The following is a 22,377-nucleotide window of genomic DNA, read 5'->3' as shown; positions in this document are numbered from 1 at the left end:
TAATCCTATGCTATGCTATTTCCACAAAAAAGTCCAACAATTTCTCCGATCACACAGATAAACAAGACTGAAGTTATAACCTGTGACTTTGAAATAACTCGTCATTAAAAATCAGTCTTCCATTCATCGAAACGGCTAAGCCGATGTTCTCAGGACTTTTGTGACCTCTTATTAAATACCATGCAAAACGTGATTTAGACTTTTGCCTATAGGAAAGCAATTCTTTCAAAACTCAAGCAGCCGAAGTGTAAAACAGGATCGCCTACTATACATAGCAATATCAATGTAGATTGTAGGCACATGTAGGTAGATATTATAGATAATATAGGTAAATGATATTATAATGTTTAATAATTGTTTCTTGTTGCAATAATAAATTAACTTTTTGCATTTGTCTGTTTAAAAAATAAGATAACTTGACAATTATCCTCATTTTACTCAAGTGTTTAAAATATTTCCGCCTGAAGACAAAGGACATGATGCTGTCCTTCGCTGGAAATATCTCTGTTGCGATATAAAGCTTGTTGTAAGCACTTGAATAAATAATTAACCATTGTTATTTATCTGTATGTTTGGTTCACAATGAATAGTTATCATTATTATTTACGGATAAGTAGGTAAGCATAGATATGTAAGTATAAGTTTGATATAAAGATCTGGCTGATTTTCGTTACCGAAAAAACTAGCTGATGCCTGCTACTTTCCCCCCGAAATTTCAAACCCATATTTTATCCCAAGGGGTTTAATTTTCAAAAATCCTTTCTTACAGATGTGGACGTCAATAGCTATCTGCATGCCAAATTTCAGCCCGATCCGCTTAGTAGTTTGAGCTGTGCATTGACAGATCAGTCTATCAGTCAGTCATCTTTTCCTTTTATACATTTAGATAACTTTATTTATATTTTATCCAGTTTTAATTTCAAAATCCAAAATTATGACTTTAATTTGTACCTATTTGGATTATATTTCATCAACATAAATAGCCTATGGATGTCTAATTGTCTTCTGTTGGACATAGGCTTTCCCTAAAGTGCACCACCATACCCGGTACTCAGCCTTCCTCACTCAGCCACTTGTTCCATGTCATCGTCATGTTTCTTAGTACGTAGCTCTACTACCAAAAGGGTAGACCTAGTTCACCTAATCTCTACTTCCTACGGCCCACAAACAAAATCTTTTAAAAGCTTTGGATTAAATACGAGTAAAGCTAAGAGATGCCAATAAAGCAAAAACTTTGAATGAGCAACCTTGCAACAATATATGGGATTCGCCAAAATTTCGTGTATCGAGATCTTGCGTGGTCAAGAACCGGTCTAGATGCCTTCGTAATGATCGCGTGCCCAAAAAGGGCATTTCGAATACATCGATAATATAGCGGGTCACCTCCAAACATCTCCTTTTTACACAGCTTCCACAATCCACTGTATATGGGATGAGCATAATTTTAAGCCGTATGATGAAATACGTTTATCACCAACTCTAGCTGTTGCTGAAAGACAGACTTTTGAAATAGCAAACTATAGGTAGGGGCTTCACAATTTTTTGTAACCTTTCTACTCTATAAAAAGCAGTCTTTTTAACCCCCGACCCAAAAAGAGGGGTGTTATAAGTTTGACGTGTGTATCTGTGTATCTGTGTGTCTGTGTATCTGTGTATCTGTCTGTGGCATCGTAGCGCCTAAACGAATGAACCGATTTTAATTTAGTTTTTTTTGTTTGAAAGGTGGCTTTATCGAGAGTGTTCTTAGCTATAATCTAAAAAAATTGGTTCAGCCGTTTAAGAGTTATCAGCTCTTTTCTTGTAGAAAAGAAGGTTAGATAACCGTTAGGTTCATAATATTATGTCAATTGACAAATGTCAAGCTGTCAAGATGGACGTTGCCTAAATACATAATTATTTATTTGAAAATGATGTTTTGGAAAACTCAAATATTTTGGATCGTCGGGGGTGTTATAAATTTTTAATTTACACTTGTTTACGTATCTACTTTTCCAAAGTGTAATAGAATGTGAACATAGAAGACCTAGTAATGCGGCGAATCGTTGGATGGATTTTCGGGAAATTATATGACCAAGTGGCATTGCAATAGATTGAGATGATTTTATGAATGTATGTACAACAAAAGCGACAGACATAGCTCAAAGGATTAACAAGCTGAAATGACAATGGGCAGGCCATGTCTGTCTCAGAACCGACGGCCGTTGGGGCAGTTGTTCTGGAGTGAAGACCGCGTGCGGGTAAGCGCAGTGTGGGACGACCTCTAGCCCGTTGGACCGATGACCTGAAGAAGGTGGCGGGGAGCGGGTGGATGAGGAAGGCGGAGGACCGTGTTTGGTGGCGCGCTCTTGGAAAGGCTTATGTCCAGCTGTGGACGCTTACAGGTTGATGGAATGGAATGGGAACGCGACAGGTCGAGATGACAATCGGAGTATGAGGTGGCGGGACGTCCCGCACACCCACACGTCACCCGCGCTATCCTGCACCGGGTTAGCACGGTGGCTGTGCGGGGCGTCCCTACCCGATTGCCATCTCGGCCTATAGGTATCTACTAGTAACAAAAGGTACAAAATTCACCTTTCAAGTTTACATAGGTCAAGCTGGCCGGTACACCACTCCTCCATCTAGGCACAGTAATGAACAGCTTGTCCCCATAGATCTCCAAGCCCATGGGTATGTTGTTCTCTGGTATGAAGCTCTTGCTGTCGATGGCCTGCTGCCGAGCCTCGGGAGTCAGGAACTGGAAGTCCAGCTGTTTCCATTCGTAGATGATGTCCAGCTGTTCCATGCAGCTGGTGATGTAGACCAGCTGGAGGAATATGAGGGTCTTCGTGCCCCCCATTTTTGGGACTGGAATGAGACAAAATAAATTAAATTAGTTGAAAGCCTTTTTTTTTTGCTGTTGCTTATTTAGAAGTTTACCTATTTCTTTAACTCTTTTGGACCTTCTTTTAAACTTCGATCTCCTAAGAGACAGAGGGTTTTTAAATAGCTTAGAATGCATCATTTTTAACCCCCGACCCAAAAAGAGGGGTGTTATAAGTTTGACGTGTGTATCTGTGTATCTGTCTATGGCATCGTAGCTCCTAAACTAATAAACCGATTTTAATTTAGTTTTTTTTGCTTGATCGAGAGTGTTCTTAGCTATAATCCAAGAAAATCGGTTTAGCCGTGTGAAAGTTATCAGCTCTCTTCTAGTTACTGTAACCTCACTTGTCGGGGGTGTTATAAATTTTTAATTTACACTTGTACTTATTAGGTATCTAGGTATTTTACCTATTATACATAACATGCAAATAGTGATTCACGGTAAGTAGGTACAATGTTTCCTAAAAAGGAAAGGTCTCTATAGACGTTAGTGTAAAGTGACACAAATGGTCCAAGTTCCCACTGTCTCTACACCTGCGTTTTCTCTTGTTAGCGTTAGATTGGCATGCTGATGGGGCTAATGATGGACAAGTGGTAAAAGCGACTGTCAATCCGCTGCCTCAACTAAGCCTGTTGGTCGATTGCAACAACCTGCATCGTCAATCAATCAATCAATCGTAATTGGAGTAAAATAAGCAAGTGTAACGCTTTAGGAATGACGCCGCCCGCGCCGTTCAAACGATAATCTATCTATAAGTATATCTATACTAATAAATAAAATTGGAGTGTCTGTCTGTAATTTCGAAATAACTACCTCATATTAAGCTCATATGGTTATTTGAACGATACAAACACCGAATCACACGTTTTTAAAATTTTTGTCTGTCTGTCTGTCTGTCTGTCTGTCTGACTGTCTGTCTGTCTGTCTGTCTGTCTGTCTGTTTGAAAAGGGTAATCTTCGGAACGGCTGAACCGATTTTCACGGGATTTTCACAGACAAGTAGAGGATTGACCAGGGAGAAACATAGGCTACTTTTTTAACCGACTTTGAAAAATGGAGTTGTTTTTCTTCCTATGTACACTGATATCTCTGAGATTTCTGAACCGATTTGCATTTTTTTTAAATCGTTAAGGGAACTTTGCGACATTGTTCCATAAAAAAATTGGATTCCAACTCCTGATGCTGCAGGGGATCTGACCAATCCACGCGGGCGAAGCTGCGGGCATCATCTATTATAATAGTACAGTTTAGTTAGACGATAGAGATGACATGAAAAAGTTCTTAGTTCTTAAAAAGTGAAGGATTCTTAAAAATTGTAGTCTTAAATAGGTACTTATATGTATTACTAGCTGTGCCCGCGACTTCGTTCGCGTGGAATAGTGACTTTTCGGGCGGCATATACTCTGTACGTTAAAAATGTTCGCCGTGATTCTTTAAATTGACATAACTTTTTTATTTATGAACCGATTGACATGAAATTAACATTAAATGTTAAGTGAAGCTTACTACAATATATTAGTGAAAACCGTATCTAAATCGAATAAGCCGTTTCTGACATTAGCGTGCACAAACACACAGACAAACAGACAAAAAAAAAATTAATTACAATTTCGGGTTCAGCACCGATATAATAACAACCCCTGCTACTTTTTTTTATATATTTATATTGTACAGACACCACTTTTCTACAATTTTATTATATGTATAGATATAGATGGACCAAATATGTAGAACGTAGGTAGGTACATTTTGTACAATGCGTGAGTCATTATTAGTTGGAAAATATTAAAATCATCGAGTATAAAAGTAACTTCGGTGACTCTATGTGGTTTTTATTTTGGGATTTCCATTCGAAGGAAGACTTTATTTTAAGAATATTACGAGTAAGTTCCTGATAAGTATTTTCCTACATTGCAATGTAGGAAAATATTTAAGTACCTACCTAAGTACTAAGTACTGTTAAGGATTTATTCGCATTCGCGAGATGTTAAAAGTCCAACATTCGTTACATCACTAGTACTTATGTAGGTATGTAATCCAAAATACTTAGATCTGAATCAGAAACCTGTTTAGTCAAAAATATATGGATCTGATCTGAAACCAGTTATATAAGTTATTTCAAGGAAGTGTGCTATTAATAGATACTTGTAAAATCATTCTATTGTAGTTAAATCAGTACAAGGTACCTATTTATAATGAAATCAGAATTTTTTGCCCAGTTTTTTCACTAGCATCACAGACTAGCATCAACTTTTCAAATCAGCATTATCACACTAATATTACCACAATATTACAAGGGCGAATGTTTGTGTGTGTGTGTATGTTTGTTACTCCTTCACGCAAAAGCTACGGACGGATTTGCTGAATTTTTGGAATGGAGATAGATAATATCCTGGATTGGCTACTTTTTATCCCGGAAAATCAGAGGTCCCTCGAGATATCGAAAAACCTAAATTCACGCGGATGAAGTCGCGGGCATCAGCTAGTTATTTATAATGATGTGGGTATAGCTCATAATGATTACATATTAATCAGTCAAGGTAAGAGACCTTGAGACAAGATTCAAGGCTGACTTAACACCCAAGCATTGTAATAAATATTATTATCCCCCGACCCAAAAAGAGGGGTGTTATAAGTTTGACGTGTGTATCTGTCTGTGGCATCGTAGCGCCTAAACGAATGAACCGATTTTAATTTAGTTTTTTTTTGTTTGAAAGGTGCCTTAATCGAGAGTGTTCTTAGCTATCATCCAAGAAAATCGGTTCAGCCGTTTGAAAGTTATCAGCTCTTTTCTAGTTACTGTAACCTTCACTTGCCGGGGGTGTTATAAATTTTTAATTTACACTTGTTTTATTATTATAATATCTTCTGATATTTTGGATTACTTATTTAACTTTTTTCTACGATGAGATGCAGTAAAAGCTGTTCTTATTTTATTTATATAAATTGCTTCAACGGTGAAAGAAAACATCGTGAGGAAACGTGCTATCCTGAGAGCTCTTAGGTCAATCCGATTTTTTTTTATTCATTATAGGCAAGCGCTTGACCACAATGACACCTGATGGAAAGTGATGATGTGGTCTAAGATGGGACGCGTTTGCCTAGAAGGTGCCTATTGAAGGTAGAAATCGACCAATGTGGACGTCATGGACTTTGCAGGGTTCCTTTTTATTCTAAAGATACCCCGATAGCCAAATGGTTATGTACGAACCTACTCAGACAAAACATTCACCTGCTTGCCTATGTAGGTACCTACTTGACCAGTTTTCTAGTGGCTTTTCACTTTTTGTGCAAACTATTATCAAATAAACCGGTTCCCAACCTTAACCTGCTGAAGCTCACATGGTTTATATAAGTATACCTAGGTAGGTAGGTATATTGAGTAACTTTGACTAGTTATGATGACACTTGGTAGATAGACAAATTACTTAGGCCCTGGGTCTTTATCAATAAATAAATTAAAAATCTGGCAGAATCATAGGTAGGTAGATAGGACAACGTAGGTAATTGAAACGATATGTAGGTACGTACCTACCTACCCGAAGAGATTTTCAAACTTCAAAGAACCGGGAGAAAAAGAAAAAAACCGGCCAAGTGCGAGTCAGATTCGCGCACCAAGGGTTCCTTCCGTACACGGGTATTTTCTCCGACATTTTTCACGATAAATCAAAAACTAAGCTAAAAATAAATAAAAATCTATTTTAGAATGTACAAGTAAAGCCCTTTCATATGATACCCCACTTGGTATAGTTATCTTACCTTGAAATTTGAAACACATTTTTTTTTCTTTTTTGTGATGCAACTACAAATTCACGGTTTTCGGATTTTTTCCTTTACATATGCTGCCAGATCTACCTACCTGCCTTTCATGATTCTAGGTTAACGGGAAGTACCCTATCGGTTTCCTTGACCGACACGACGGACAGACAGACAGATAGACAGACAACAGAGTGATCCTATAAGGGAAAAATGCATTTTTTAACCCCTGACCCAAAAAGAGGTGTGTTATAAGTTTGACGTGTGTATCTGTGTATCTATCTGTGGCATCGTAGCTCCTAAACTAATGAACCGATTTTAATTTAGTTTTTTTTTTGTTTGAAAGGTGGCTTGATCGAGAGTGTTCTTAGCTATAATCCAAGAAAATCGGTTCCGCCGTTTTAAAAGTTATCAGCTCTTTTCTAGTTACTGTAACCTTCACTTGTCGGGGGTGTTATAAATTTTTTTATTTACACTTGTGTTCTATTTATACAAAGTAACTTTTGTTTATAGGTACCCTTTAAGATTTAAAAAAAATGGAATGTTATTTCACGCTGAAATACATTTAACATTTTATTCCATTTTGAAGTTTAAATGCTACAGGCGGTATCGTCTATCGGCGCAACTAATAGCCGTAACAAATCACTGCATTTGAATGTGAGCTTTATTACTATCACATCGAAAGGTGGTATTGGTGTGAAAGTATTAACAAAGTAATCGTAATGCCGTGAGCGTGCTGAATCGCAGCTAGGGTTGCCAACTATCACTACCCATAATATAACTTAAATGCGAAAGTATTTGTTTGTTGGTTTGTCCTTCAATAACGCCGTAACGTACCAAAATATCACATGTCTCATATTATCACAAACACAATAATATTAAAATTATACCTGAGGGTTGGTTAGCCCGACACTTGAGCAACCAAAATGCCTCTGTATCTAGTGTACATTTTACATAGAAGGTCAATCCGAACCCGTGGTAGATTCATTTAACGATTCGAAAGAGCTCTGTAAACTTTGTTTGAATAAAAAGATTTTTTTACTTATTGAAAATGTTATACTAAAATATAAAGCTAGTTTCATTTATTCTCTAAAGTACTGTACATATACGTCATCTCTGTCTGGGTACTTGTACTATATTATATTTTGACAGATCATAATATTATCATCATTCATCATATTATATTAATCATAAATACATACATAAATGTATGTATTTAAAATATTAAAATGTAAGTAAAAAATAATATTAATGTAAAATAATGAAATAAAAATAAATAAATACTTAATTTATTTTTATTTGAGTATTTTCAACAAAAAATACTTCAATAATATTAGTTTCTTCGTGCTCGCAAGCGCTTCACGGCTTTCATTAATTAATTAAATCATAGTTAATTTTCCAAAACATTTTCGTTTTATATTTTATTTCTTAAGCAAAAAGTTGTCAACCCTAATCCCAGCACTAAGGAAACGTTATGCGTGTTATTATGTCATCGCACTGTTATGAATATTTTAAACGTGAATGGGTTTCAAGAAATTACGCTACTTGGCAGAGATTTGCCAAAATTGTTAGCTCAAGTCATCTCAAGGGGGTTTTATTTATAACCACAGAGTAAGGATGATATATTATTGATTATTATTAGTCAATACCTACCAGAGCCCACAACCCTAATACACTTGTGACGTCACACTTTCACAGTCGGCGTTTTTAATTTGATATTCTTTAAACTTGCAAAAAATTCATCAAAATCGGTTTAGTAGTTATGAGTCTCAATAGATAGAAACTCTTTATTGCACACAAAAACACATATAAGGATAACAACACAGTAAGAAGAAAACAGAAAAAAACAATTGTGTGCAAAGGCGGCCTTATTGCTTGGAGCAATCTCTACCAGGCAACCTTTGCTGAAAGGAGAAGTTCTAGGAAGGAGGTTGGATAGTACCAAGTCGCAAGGAATTTTTTCTCAATCTGACACTGCGATGTACAAAGTTAGTTTATTCCGTCATAGAAATTGTACCTGTTAAACCTGTAAAATGTTTACAGGTTTATTAATTTACCTACTAGTATTCGGCCCATTCGGCTTTGACCACGTAGAACACAAAAACATGAAAAGGAACAAACACAACACAAAAGGAAGAAACACAAAAAAACAATTGTGTGCAAAAGCGGCCTTATTGCTTAGAGAAATCTCTACCAGGGAACCTTTGCTGAAGCTAGTGTTGGATAGTATACTAACAAGCAAAGAATTATTTAAAAAAAAACTTTAAAAAAACGTCATAATATTTTGTGAAAAGCTCATTTCTAGAAATGTACTGTAATATGGATCCGACTAGCACTTGGCCTAACCTTTTTTGAGGGCTGGATCCGCGCCTGTGGTGCGGTAACCGGTAACGAGCGTCCCGGGATCTCCATAGTAATACCGGGACATCAAAGACGTCGGACTACTGCCTCCTTATACTTTGATATTACTCTGTGTCCTTTGGTCCTATTACTTTAGGCATGCAGGCTACCTCACGATGTTCTCCTTGCGGAATTTACATAACGAAATTAGTGGCACGAAATTAGTTTCACGACAATAATTTCATTATCAGTTGCACGTGTAAACGTGTAATTTCGTAATGCAAAATTAGATGTATGTATCACGAAATTAGACCTTACACGTGCTTTTAATAGTGAAATTAATGTCGTGAAACTAATTTCGTGCCACTTATTTCAAGTGAAATTTAATTGCTTAAAACGCACGAAACTTCGAAAAGCTAGAACGTGCCCGGGATCGAACCCCACCCTCCCGAATAGGAAGCGAGCCTCTGAACCACTAAGCTATCGCGGCTATGCAAAACCTTTTGCCGACTCATAACTCAAATAAATAACAAGTGCTTCCTTCTTATTATGAGTAGGTATGTACCTAAATGGTCAGTAAAGGGAAAAATTAAATAATTAATAGAAAGGAAACTCGGCCTTGCTTGCGGCCAACGGAACTAATTTTTTTTAATCAACCTCGATTTGAATGATATAGGAATGTTAAACAGTTAGTTATAGGTACTTTTAAAAAAAAATAGCGAGCATACGAGCAGGCGGGTCACATGATGTTAAGTGATTATCGCCACCCATGAACATTTGCAGCATCAGAGGAATCGCCAATGCGTTGCCGGCCTTGCAGGAATTTGTTGATCCGCCCCTTGAATAACCCCATGCCTATTTGTTAGTTATTAGTTATAAAAATATATAAATTACTTAGGTACACTATTTTGAGAATAGGATGAGGTACCTTTTTAGGGTTCATATGCGAAGGTTGCCAACGGGACTCTATTACTAAGCCGCTCTCCGTCTGTCCGTCGCGTCGGTCTGTTTGTCTGTCAGCGGGTACTTCGCTTTTCCAAAAGGTTAGAGGTGTCCCAGAATCGAACCACCGACTTTTTTCAAGCATAAATAGGTAGGTACCTACTTAGTACTCAAAAGAATAACTACATATAATTGCTCTTTCCTATAGCTCTTGTATGCATGAAAATTACGCGCTGACATTTCCTTATCCCATCCCCTCAGGCCATAACCGTCCTTATGTCTAGCACATGTATAGCTTTAATGCCATGTACGCTAATCAATTTACTTGTAAACACTGTAGGTCTTATGTACAACATACGGAGAGGAGAAGTTACAAAAAAGTGCACGGCATAATTATCCTTATATTTAAAATGTTAATGGCTATAATTGTGCGTACATTTATCATGTCGCCTGCGTGCTGGAGCGCTGTCGAGGGCGCACCTATGAGCGACTTATTCCGGTACGCCCTGACCCAGTAAAATGAGAACACTCTCTTGAGACTTGAGGCCAATATATCTCATTGAATACTTTTGCTCATGGTTACTACGTATTATTGGCAATTTATTTTTCCCATAGACTCCTCTATCATCATTTTTAGGGTTCGGTACGCAAATGGCAAAAACGGAACCCTATTAATGTCATTCTACTGTCTGTCTGATAGCCTATAAATAAGTATTGTGATAGATAAAATTGTCCATGTATGACGTGATTTTGCAATACCTAGCTAATTTATACAGTAGTAAAATGTGGTGGAGCTATAAAAACACGAAACAATACTTATTACTTAGTAAGTGAGTTACAAGCAAGTTGTCTTTAAGTAATGTGACCCAGTTGTTCCCGCCGTTTTGCGTTATCGACGCAATTAAACGGCTCCACTTTATTATCAATGACTACAGTAGTAGTAGAATAACAAATGAATATTGAGCTATAAGTCAATGTATTATAAGTACCTCTCAGTCGAGCAAAACGGTATAATTGCACAAAATAAAATTTTACAGGAGGAGCAAAAGAGTGAATGAAAGCTTCTGAACTACGCTGTAGTTATATGGTACTAGTGGTCTGTGTATCGTATTAATCGAAATCACGAATTTTGGTTTCTATTTCAGTACAATTTTGTCTGGTGTGAGGCTTCAGGCGTGGCTAGTTACCATCCTGCCGGCAAAGCCGTGCCGCCAAGCGATATAGCGTTCCGGTACGATGCCGTGTAGAAACCAAAGGGTGCCAAAGGGATATGGGATTAATAATAACTTCCATACCCCTTCCAGGTTACCCCGCTTTCGTCTTAGACTGAATCATCACTTACCACCAGGTGAGATTGCAGTGAAGGGCTAACTTGTATCAGAATATAACAAATCTGTTTTTGGCCGTTTTGCTGGGAAAAGAGTTCAATGGGCCAAAAACATCCGGATAGTAATGAACAAATGTATTTTGATCAGACGTGTAACTAGGTATAGGTTTTGTTTTATAAAAATAGCGAGAAAACGAGCAGGTGGTTCACCCGATGTTAAGTGATTACTGCCGCTCATGAACGTTTGCAGCACCAGAGGGACCGCCAATGCATTGCCAGCCTTTCAGGAATTCATTGATCCGCCCCTTGAATAACCCCATGGTGAAATCTAGTGGGAACACCGCCGAAGGGAGTTGGTTCCACAATCAAATTTGCCAGCTGTTAAATTAATTTAAGCGGAATCTACATTATAAATGTCGGGGATGTCAGACTTCCGACTTGTAAACATGTTCTGGATTTTAAAGCCTTGTTTACCGAAATTAGTATGTATTGTTGTACAAAATAACGTCAGGTGTGAGGTACGCTGGCTAATACTTATGACTTCACACCTCTTGCGTTCTTACCTAACATCTATCCGTTTGACTAACTCTTGTGCACTATAATTGGCTAAAATCATTATCTTATTGTGCATATAAAAACTAGCTTGTGCCCGCCACTTCGTCCGCGTGGATTACATAAATTTTAAACGCCTATTTGACTCTTTTCAAAATTCCTTTCTTAGCCGATGTCTATGTCCCATACCAAATTTCAGCCCGATCTGTTCAGTAATTCGAGCTGTGCGTTGATAGATCAGTCAGTCAGTCAGTCACCTTTCCATTTATATATTTAGATTATGTTTATCTGTGTGTTAGTACGAATAAACACACGTATGCGTATTACCTATGCGTTCACGCATCGTTCATCCGATTGACTTGAAACTTTGTACAAATTTTAATGTCCAAGAAAAACACGTTTTCCCTTCCAGGAAGGCGTTGTGATACCTAGCTACCTATAACGTTGTTTTTCAGTTGCTGTTAGGTAAATGATTGATGAAAAACTACATTAAACTGTACTTAGGCAATTAATTAGCTAACCGCCTCATTTGATAGCAATAAAACTTTTTCATTTATTGGTAAACTAGTCGGGTTGGCACATTCGATTCGGCAATTTTTCTTCAAAAAACAAAACCGATGCCTCAATAGTTGGTAGGAGATGCCTTAATTTGCTATAATCCGCTGAAAAAGGCAAATCTGTATGGTACAACATGCAGCATGCGACATGCGCCGCCGCGCCGCCGCCGCCCACCGTTCACGAGTGCATGTCGCATGCTGCATGTTGTACCACACAGATTTGTCTTTTTCAGCGGATTATCCATCCATACTAATATTGTGAAAGTGTGTGTGTCTGTCTTTCGTCTGTCTGTCTGTCTGCTACGTTTTCACGGCCCAGCCACTGAACCGATTTAATGGGTACAGACTTGGGATACATCCCGGGGAAGGACATAGGTTACTTTTTATCCCGGAAAATTGGAAACGGAGGAACAAGGAATTCCTACGGGATTTAAAAAACTGAACTCTACGCGAACGAAACCGCGGGCATCCTCTAGTAGCAAATAAAGCTTTTGATTCTTTGTATAGCACAAAGAATTTTAAAGTAGCAACCCAAGAATAAGATGGTTACAAATAAATCGTTTCCATGGTTTCCAGACTAATTGAAACTGATTGCAACTAATAGCTGTTTCTTAATTAGCAGCCGAGATAATTAACTACAAAGTAACGCAATCGCACTTAGGTTTTAATTAATTATGTTACAGAGAAACTTCTGAATGAGTGGGTCGCTGTATTGTTTTCCATTATATCATGAACTAGCTTATGCTTGCGACTATGTCCACGTGGACTACACTTTCAACCCTCTATTTCACCCCCTTAGGGCTTGAAATTGCAAAAATCCTTTAAAAAAAAACAATATTAGTTATGCTAATCATCAGTAGCACTCCCCTTTTCCCTTCAATTAAGCGTAAAGCTTGTGCCAGCAGTGGGCACGACAATAGTGCAACGGGTGGGGTTTGAACCGCCGACCTTTCGGAATACAGTCAACTCCTCAACCGTTAAGCTGTCGAGGATCTTAGAGGATGTTTACGTCATAATAGCTATCTGCATACCACAGACCGATTCGTCCAGTACTTTGACCTGTGCGTTGATAGATCAGTCAGTCAGTCAGCTTTTCCCTTTATATGTATATTTAGGGATTCCAATGGTATTAACTATTTAGGTACCTCGTTGATATATATATAGTGGTTAGCTTATTCAGCTATGGGTCATTCTCATGACATAATTATAGCTCAAGCTCTTTAATGCCACTTCTATAATAAATTAATCTAAATTCCGCGGTGACTGGTGCCCTTATTTAATGTTTTGACTGTAGTACAACTCGATAATCGATATTGAGACTGCGAAAATACAACAAGGTTACTAAGCTACTGATCCAACAAAGGCACATAAACATTACCAACTTCAAAATAAAGCAAATCAATTTGCTTATGCCATAACAATGTGACTCACTTCACATTTATTTTAAAACATTTCTGAAAAGTAAAACATTGTTCAGCAATTATCGCCTATAAACTTAGGCCGGGGCAAAGACTCTTTTGCCGTGCCTATTATTTTCAATTCAAATCACATTAAATAATTTATTATTAACTAGCTCATTCTCGCGACTTCGTCCGCGTGGAGTAGGTACACGAATTTCAACCCCCTATTTTACTATCATAGGGGTTGAATTTTCAAAAATCCTTTCCTAAATCCGCTAAGGATTTTCGAATTTGTAAAAAGTACAGGAGCTTTATTTACCGCTTTATTTTTTCCCCAATTACAGGTTTCTGTGATACCCTGAAATACGGGGTGACTTGTAAAGTACGGGGCATCAGGCATGCCTACGTGTAAAGTAGCTGTACCTAGGTACTCATTAGTATTTTGGATGACAAGATATTAAAGTAAGTAGCTATTGTTTCAAGAGTTGAAATATTTACTTACAATGAACAGTAAAGATTATGACAGCAGTTTTAATTAATTACATCATCGACAAAAACGTATTTAAAGTAGTAACGACCTTCATACAATTAGCTTCGGTATTGACAAAAGTAAACCAAGTAACTAGCCTATTGATGTTGTACAAGGCATCTTAATATGATCGCATATAATTTATAGACATTACTTTGTAACAAGTGTAAATAAAAAATTTATAGCACCCCCGACAAGTGAAGGTTACAGTAACTAGAAAAGAGCTGATAACTTTCAAACGGCTAAACTATTGCTGAGAACACTCTCGATCAAGCCACCTTTCAAACAAAAAAAACTAATATAAAATCGGTTCATTAATTTAGGAGCTACGATGCCACAGACAGATACACAGATACACACGCCAAACTTATAACACCCGTCTTTTTGGGTCGTGGGTTAAAAAGAATTGCCCTGACTGATTGACTGATTATTATCAACACACAGCCTAAAGCGGAATTTACATTACGAAATTAGTGGCGCGAAATTAGTTTCACGACATTAATTTTATTATCAATTGCACGTGTAAACGTCTAACTTCATAAAGCATGCATCTAATTTAGTAAACCTTAATATCGTGAAACTAATTTCAATTTTAAACTGGGGTTAGAATAATTACTTGGACAGGAGGTTCCTTTTACGATGTATCTAGACAACTAGATATTTACTAAGTCCCTATTTTTTGGGAAATTCTACCACTAAGCGGCTTTTAGGCTTCTTAAATACAATAGGTACATCTATACAGACATGTAAAAAGACTTGTTCAGGCTGGCTCAATTTTTGACTTGCCTTTACATAAGTTTAAAATCTATTAATAATATGCTCCTGCAAAAAGCATATTACCTACGTAATTGAAGATTATGTAAACGATAAAAGAGCATGGAATTGACATGCAGCTCGCTCCAGCAACACGGCATAATATTGTACCTATCGTTTTGATAAAGCACATCTTTGAAACTAATGGCACTGATTCTGAAAGAGAGAAGAACTAGTAAGAAACTCGGCGGTTGCCGAGTTTCTAGTTCTTCTCTCATTCAGAATCAGTGGTAGATGCATTTGACGATTCAAAAGTACTTTTAAAAGTTTATTTGAATTTCGTAATTTATCACACACTCATTATTATGTACTTAATCTATAATATGCGGAATTATCTGGGAACCCACCTCATTATTATCCCAAAAAGACTCCCAAAGATCTCCAGAGAACATGGTCTTAGGCGGTATGCCGCTTTAGATCGTCCGTCCACCTAGTGGGGGGTCTTCTAGAATGCTAATATTGTTTTCCGGTGCAGGGTCATTATTCAAGCCACTTGGGACCCCAACGTCCTATCGGTTGTTGGAGCTATGCTTTGCGTGAACATCGGACAAGTGCGAGTTGAACGCGAGGAGAGGGTTCCGTATGATGAATATGCACCTATGCACCATTTAGGCGCCATTTCCACGGGCGAGGGAATCGCAACTAATCCGACCTACTATCGGCACTTATCGCCCTGTGGAGATTTGCCTATAAGAATTGTATCGAACTTAGTCGCACGGCGAGCAACGCCTCGATTCTTGGGGATGCCGCCTAAGTTATAAATAAATAGACATTTCTAGAATATCCGCATAAAATCACATGATCTTATATTGTCGTGATAGAACGATTTACGAATGATAATTTAAAAGCATTTAGGTACATAAATTATATTTATACAAGGCATCAAGTCAATGCTTATGAGCTATACCCATACAAGTTGTTAATTTTATTTTATGACATGTCGCACGGTTACTATGATATTCTATGTAGATACGTACACCATCTCGAATCATTCAATCTATCGGTATTTAAACTGAATTAAATCCCGACAGAAGTTTCTGAGATTAACTTGTACAGACATACATCGATGGTACAGACAGACAAACACGGCAGACGCATTTGTTTTTGTATATATGTAGCTAATGGAAGTGTCTAATTCGCAAGAGCGTTAAAAAAGAGTTGCGTTAAAATCCGGCGTTGCGCTGAACATACAATGAGCATTAAAAAAGCGTTGACGTGTGAACAGATACTTGGGAATGCATTTGTTCTATTTGAAGGTCCGTTAAAAAAGCTCTCGTGCGAATGAAGCCTAATGGTACTTTTACTACCTATTCAAAATAATCCATTCCATTTTTCTAACTGTAGGGTTGCCAACCACCTTGGATTTTTCGGGACGTTCCGAAAAAATATTTTCGTACTTATTTTAAATAAGTTTTTTAAAAGATAATCTTTCACAAGCTGAATATCCTATCCATTGGTGCCTTAAGTAATTGGCATCTCTTATGATAGAATATGTCTATGTAGGTAAATGATTATTGTAATGAATTAACCTAGTAATTATTAGTAACGATACAGCATCCATTATGATACATTCCGTGCGTTACGAAGTTTGTGCTTACAATATGTATGTGACTATTTCTGTATTCATATAAAAATATATATATAGTTCTAAAATTGTGTGAAAATTGGTACCTATTTTGAGTTTTTTTTTTTTGGTTTTTTAAGTAAGGATTTTGGTTTTTGAATATCCCAAAGTCTCTCCCGAAAAAATATCCCGAACTCTGATTATCCGGGACTCTATTTAAAAACTTGTATCTTCGGAATGCAAGCTATCTCTGTTTAAAATTTTAGACCGTAAAAGATAACAGACAGGTAGACAGAGACATTTTGCAATTATAATATTAGTATGGATGTAGGTAGGTAGTAGCTATTTCTTTATAATTAAAATATTATCTTAATGGAATTTTCTTTGAATAATTTTTATTAGCTTTAAGATACGTTACATTAATGCCGTGGGTGAAGTATGCATAATTAAGTAAAAAAAAACAAAACCGGTGAATAATTTATCATGTTGAGTATACTTTATTAAAACATTCTAGTCTTTGCTTTGGGGAATATTGCTTTGCAAAAATAAATAGAAGAGAATCGTCACTGAATTTACCACCTCGTGCGGGATGCCCTCCCTACCGAGAACTAGAAATTATACAATTCATAATCTCGTACTACTAGTAGTTAGGTATTGAATTGTTTAGTAGAACGCAAAAATATGTACTTATTGTACTCAGCTCAGCTAAAGACATTTACCTAATTACTAATAACGCGTTTTTTGTTAAAATACATTAAAACCTAATAGAAATTATTAATGAATAGATTTACCCAAATTTCGTGATGCGTACTTAGCTAATTATATTTTAAGAAATGTTTTTTTGATTTACATTTGCTTCAGGATAAATTAATAAGAAATAAAAAGAAGATAAATTATTAAGTTTGTGACAGTAGTCAGTAGGTACCTAATAAGATTAAAATTATACTAATAATATTATATTAAAATTATACCTATATTAGATTAAAATTATTGTAAAATTCCTACCCAAATATATTTCGCACACTATCTCTAATAGTAGATTGTGTACGGGTAAAAGTTTATGTATGTACTTATAAATGTTACTGTAAGCCCTTTAATTATGGTGGATTCTACAAAAAACCTAATATTTATCAAGTTCTTCTGGTAAAATCCCGAACTGATGTGTGATAATCGTTAATTTCAAACTTTTACCAGCTATATTTTTATACTACTCAGTAAATCTTAGATTTTACGTCAGAGATATTATGTAAAAGTCTGAAAAATAACTGAACCACACCAAAGAATTTTACCCCAACTCCACGCAGTTTTGTCTGTCCTACCGATAGTTTTTATTTGTAAAGCACAAAGCCAGAAGCTCACGAAGGAGGCTCTAAATGAAACAAATCTACTAAGTCAGGTGTAGCGAAGGAAGGAGATGGTGAACGAAGCGATCCAGTTACTTTCGTAGTGAAATAGAGGTCGAGTAGGTGAAGCTGAATGAAGGGGCGGTGAAGTAAACTTCTGGCATAGCCCATTTATAAAAACAGTGAGAAAAAATTTCACTGAACACCGAATTCAAAATTCTTTTAGATATTTCGTACTTTGTCTCTGTGGTAAACCATAATATAATTCACCAAGTAAATGCTGGTAAAAGTCCAAAATTAACGTTCATCTAAGACCAGTTCAGACATTTACCACTAACGTTATAGGTACCTTTTTTCCTGAGAATACTAATTCACTTACTTACAGGTTTTTCTCAAAACAATGATGTGAAAAACGGCATTATTTTTACCTTAGTCGCAAGTCATTTGAATTTCAATCAGCGAATGAACCTACTTATAGTTAAGTGTTGTTGGGTATTATAAAATGCTAAAAATAGTCTGAGCCAAAAAAAAATTGAGAAAAACTCGAGAAGTTGAGAAGTATTTGAACAATTCCATTGTCCTAAATAGGATTTCGAACCTTGCGCTATAAAAAATCAAACATTTACTATTAGAAAAGCGAAATTATGTCCGTCTGTCTGGGACCTTTTCACAGCTATAATTGTTTTTAATAAATTTAGTTGGTACAAGACTACAGAGGTCATCTTGGAGATGGATATACTTACTATCTAAGCTACGTTACCACGAAATTTTCGAAAACCTAAAATATCCACGCGGACAAAGTAGTTAGCAGGCATCACTGTGTTGCCAAAAAAAATACTGACCGTTATTTTTTCCACTAAACCAGTGTAGCTACATTTTCAAATTCACCTTTCAATTACCTATTCGAAATCGAAAAATCTGCTAAAGTTGGGAACCGATCAGCTCAAAACCCACCAAATACAATACTAGTGTTATCTATGGCAATACTATTCCTGACCATTTGTAACTACCTTTACAACAATAGCGACCAGAGCCATTTATCTGCTGCGGGAAGTGAGATGTTTTTTTCTACCGGTCAAAAACTTTACGTGCAGCCAAGAATCTACGACAAGTATGGCTAAATTTTACTGTAAAATGAAATCACTACTTTATCGTCTTTTATGTTGTACAATTGTTTTCAATATATCTTATGTAGATAATGAGTTACATCAAGATTTATCAACAAGGTAACTGCGGCCACCATGATGGTTCCGTACTTCGCCTAACCCTAGGGTTGTCACTTAATCTTTGATAAATTCATTTGTACCTATCAGTTTTGGTGGTCAGGTCCCCTGCAGCATCAGGATTAAGGAGTTGGAATGCAAATTTTTTAGAAACATCGTCGCAAAGTTCCTCTATTGATTAAAAAAAAAATTACGCAAATCGGTTCAGAAATCTTGGACATTTCGGTGTACATAGGTAGAAAAACAAAACTCCCTTTTTGAAAGTGTGTTAAAAAAGTTCCCTATGTTATTCCCTAGTCAACCCTCTATTTGTCTATGAAAATCCCGTCAAAATCGGTTCAGCCGTTCCGAAGATCAGCCCGTTCAAACAGACAGACAGACAAAAATTTTCAAAAAGTGTAATTCAGTTATGGTATCGTTCAAATAACCATATGAGCTCAATATGAGGTAGTTATTTCGAAATTACAGACAGACACTTCAATTTTATTTATTAGTATAGATAGATTAGTATAGATAATAATAATAGGCACCTATCCAACTGAATACAACAACACAACTGAACAAACAAATCTTAATTTTAAAAAAACTGTAAAAAAATTAGTCTCGTGGGTTCGTACTTTGTACTGTTCAAGAAGAAAAAATGTTGATTTATTTCTGTTTGTATAAAATATAGGCAATCAAAATTTTTACTACTTACTTTTATTGTGTTATATACACTTCATTTGTTCAAAAATTATTGTTTCTATTTGTTATTGCAACATTTTTTTGTTTTGTGCACTTTCCTACCTTCTAAAAAAGCCTGATTTTTATGGTACTTCTACTGATTTAGTTTTTAGATTTAATTTTGGTTTTAGTTTTCTCATTAAAAATTTCTCAAAAACTTTTAAGGATTTGTATTGTTTTTAATGAAAACCATGTTCAGTATTAATATGTATTTTTTATGATTCCTTTCTTTTGACAACCCTTAGCAAAAAAGAACAAATGTATGGAAACAACGTCAGTTTGGTTCCTAACTTCGCCTACCGATAATTTTTTTCTAAAATGAACTTTGTCTTCTGCCATAAACGTTTTAAAATGATTTTGCGGCATAATCTATAGGTCTTTCGCTTTTTCAGAGACAGTTATTATAGACAATAAACATAGAGACCCTGCTAGGCGAAGTTAGGAATTTTGCCCTTACTTCGCCTAGCTCAGTCAAAACAGTTTTTGAGGCATTCTAAAAACTGCATTATTTTTCGTAATAGTCTTAATTTATAGTCGTGTATAAAAGCTACCATATATTAAAAGCAGGACTTGAAATAAAAAGCACTCTCTAAGCGGGAAGGCAAAAACTGTCAAAAACCAGGCGAAGTAACGGGGCACGACGGTACCTATCTAACTTATACGCCATTCATATTAATAGTATAATAGGCTTTTTTAAGCCTGAAAACTACGATTATTTTTTCGCGATTTGTAGGTTTTCCGATTAGTACTACAGCACATTGGATTCCAATTGGCATTTTTGCTAATTCGCTAAGGTACGTTATAACTTATATGACAACCATGCCGCCCCCAACTTCCACAAGCAACTCCTTTGTAACTACCTACGTATTGTATTGTTGTTAAGTAAAAACCAATAAAGTTACCTTAGGAATGTCCCCTTCGCGTGGTATGTTATGCGCACTGAATAATAACAGTCTGTTGGCTTGTAACGGTGGAACACAGCACGGCACACTTGCAACCTTTCACGAGCGCTAGCGTAAACTGCGGCCACCGGCTTCTTGATTGTTGATCAGTTCTTTTTTAGGGTGACCACGGAGAACATAAGCATTTTATATTCAAATTTTAAATAAACAAGCGTAAATTAAAAATTTAGAACACCCCCGACAAGTGAAGGTTACAGTAACTAGAAAAGAGCTGATAACTTTCAAACGGCTGAACCAATTTTCTTGGATTATAGCTAAGAACACTCTCGATCAATCCACCTTTCAAACAAAAAAAAACTAAATTAAACTAAACACTCCGAACATTCCGAACTAAGTGCCTAATGATAATTTTTTCATTACTCGAAAACACTTGCAAAAGTTAATTTGAATAAAACTTACCAAGGTATATTCTATTCTATTAATCTGAAAAATAATTTAATTGAATTTCTAATTCAATATTCGGTTTTGGGTCTACATCCTACGTCAAATATTACAGGTTTGTAACCCTTTTCGTTTACGACCTAGAGCCCCGTGAACACGGACAAACAGACATACAGACAGCAGAGTGGCATTATTAGGGCTCCATTCTACCCTTTGCGTACGGAATCCTAAAACAACCGACTTCCATCTGTTTTTTATTTTTATTTAAAGGTTTACTAAAAATTTAACATGAACTTAATAACTATAATAAAAACATTGGTTTTTCTATCATGCTCAACTATGTCAAATCATTTAAAACTACGGATTAACTTGAGAACCTCAAGTTCTTTCCCACGACTTCATTACCTATAGTATAATCGTTTATTTCAAACGACACCTACCGATGGTGTCGTACACATAAAATTTTGTATTGCAAATTTTTCAGGACTGTCCCAAACTCCCAAATATCCTGGTCACCGCATCCGCCTTCGGAGTTCTGTCGTCATAATTGACGGCAATGACTCAAGGTGGAGCCGTCCTGTCTCAATGTTGCTGTTATACATGGAACAATCCGCTAATCTCTTCCCTTACCTGGTAACCTGACCAGTGGTGGCCATCAGTCTATATCATCAATTTAGGTAGACTTGGCATCATATAAAAAAAAAAGATTCTGACGAATTGAGTACCTCATCCTTTTTTGAAGTCGGTGAAAAAGACTTCTTGAGCCTTGATTTGTCGTTTGTGTGAATATGGTATGACAAATAGGTAGGTACATTATAAGGTCTAATATAAAAAATCGTAATTCAATGGATTTCACAAATTATTCAACGGCGATAAGGTGGTGACTAAGATGGTGATTGGTGCAGGCCATATTGGATTTTTGATGACATCATAGGTAGGTAACATTTGTTCGTTAACTTTTTATTCTTTAAATAATTGATCTCTTCATAAATGATTGTGATCAGCCCATTTCAAAGCAGACATCACACTTCACACTATCACACTATATAATATTATAAATTATTATAAAGCCGAAAGTACATTGTATGTGTGTAACTAG

At 36.3% G+C, this 22,377-nt stretch overlaps 1 protein-coding gene across 1 annotated transcript in view; it reads right to left on the bottom strand.

The window, feature by feature from the left end:
* Positions 1 to 20,984, bottom strand: part of LOC123872747 — a 42,376-nt gene extending 21,392 nt beyond the window's left edge. The window contains exons 1-2 of the mRNA XM_045917264.1: positions 20,838 to 20,984; positions 2,575 to 2,847 (exon numbers count right to left, since the gene is read on the bottom strand). Of these exons, the coding sequence (XP_045773220.1) occupies positions 2,575 to 2,839 (265 nt within the window). The 5' untranslated portion in view covers positions 2,840 to 2,847; positions 20,838 to 20,984. The remainder of the gene's footprint in view (positions 1 to 2,574; positions 2,848 to 20,837) is intronic.
* Positions 20,985 to 22,377: the final 1,393 nt, after the last annotated feature.

Source organism: Maniola jurtina, chromosome 15 (genome assembly GCF_905333055.1).
Source record: "Maniola jurtina chromosome 15, ilManJurt1.1, whole genome shotgun sequence".
NCBI classification, from domain to species: domain Eukaryota; kingdom Metazoa; phylum Arthropoda; class Insecta; order Lepidoptera; family Nymphalidae; genus Maniola; species Maniola jurtina.
Note: the sequence above shows the minus strand (reverse complement) of the source record. Positions and strands in the feature narration are given on the sequence as shown.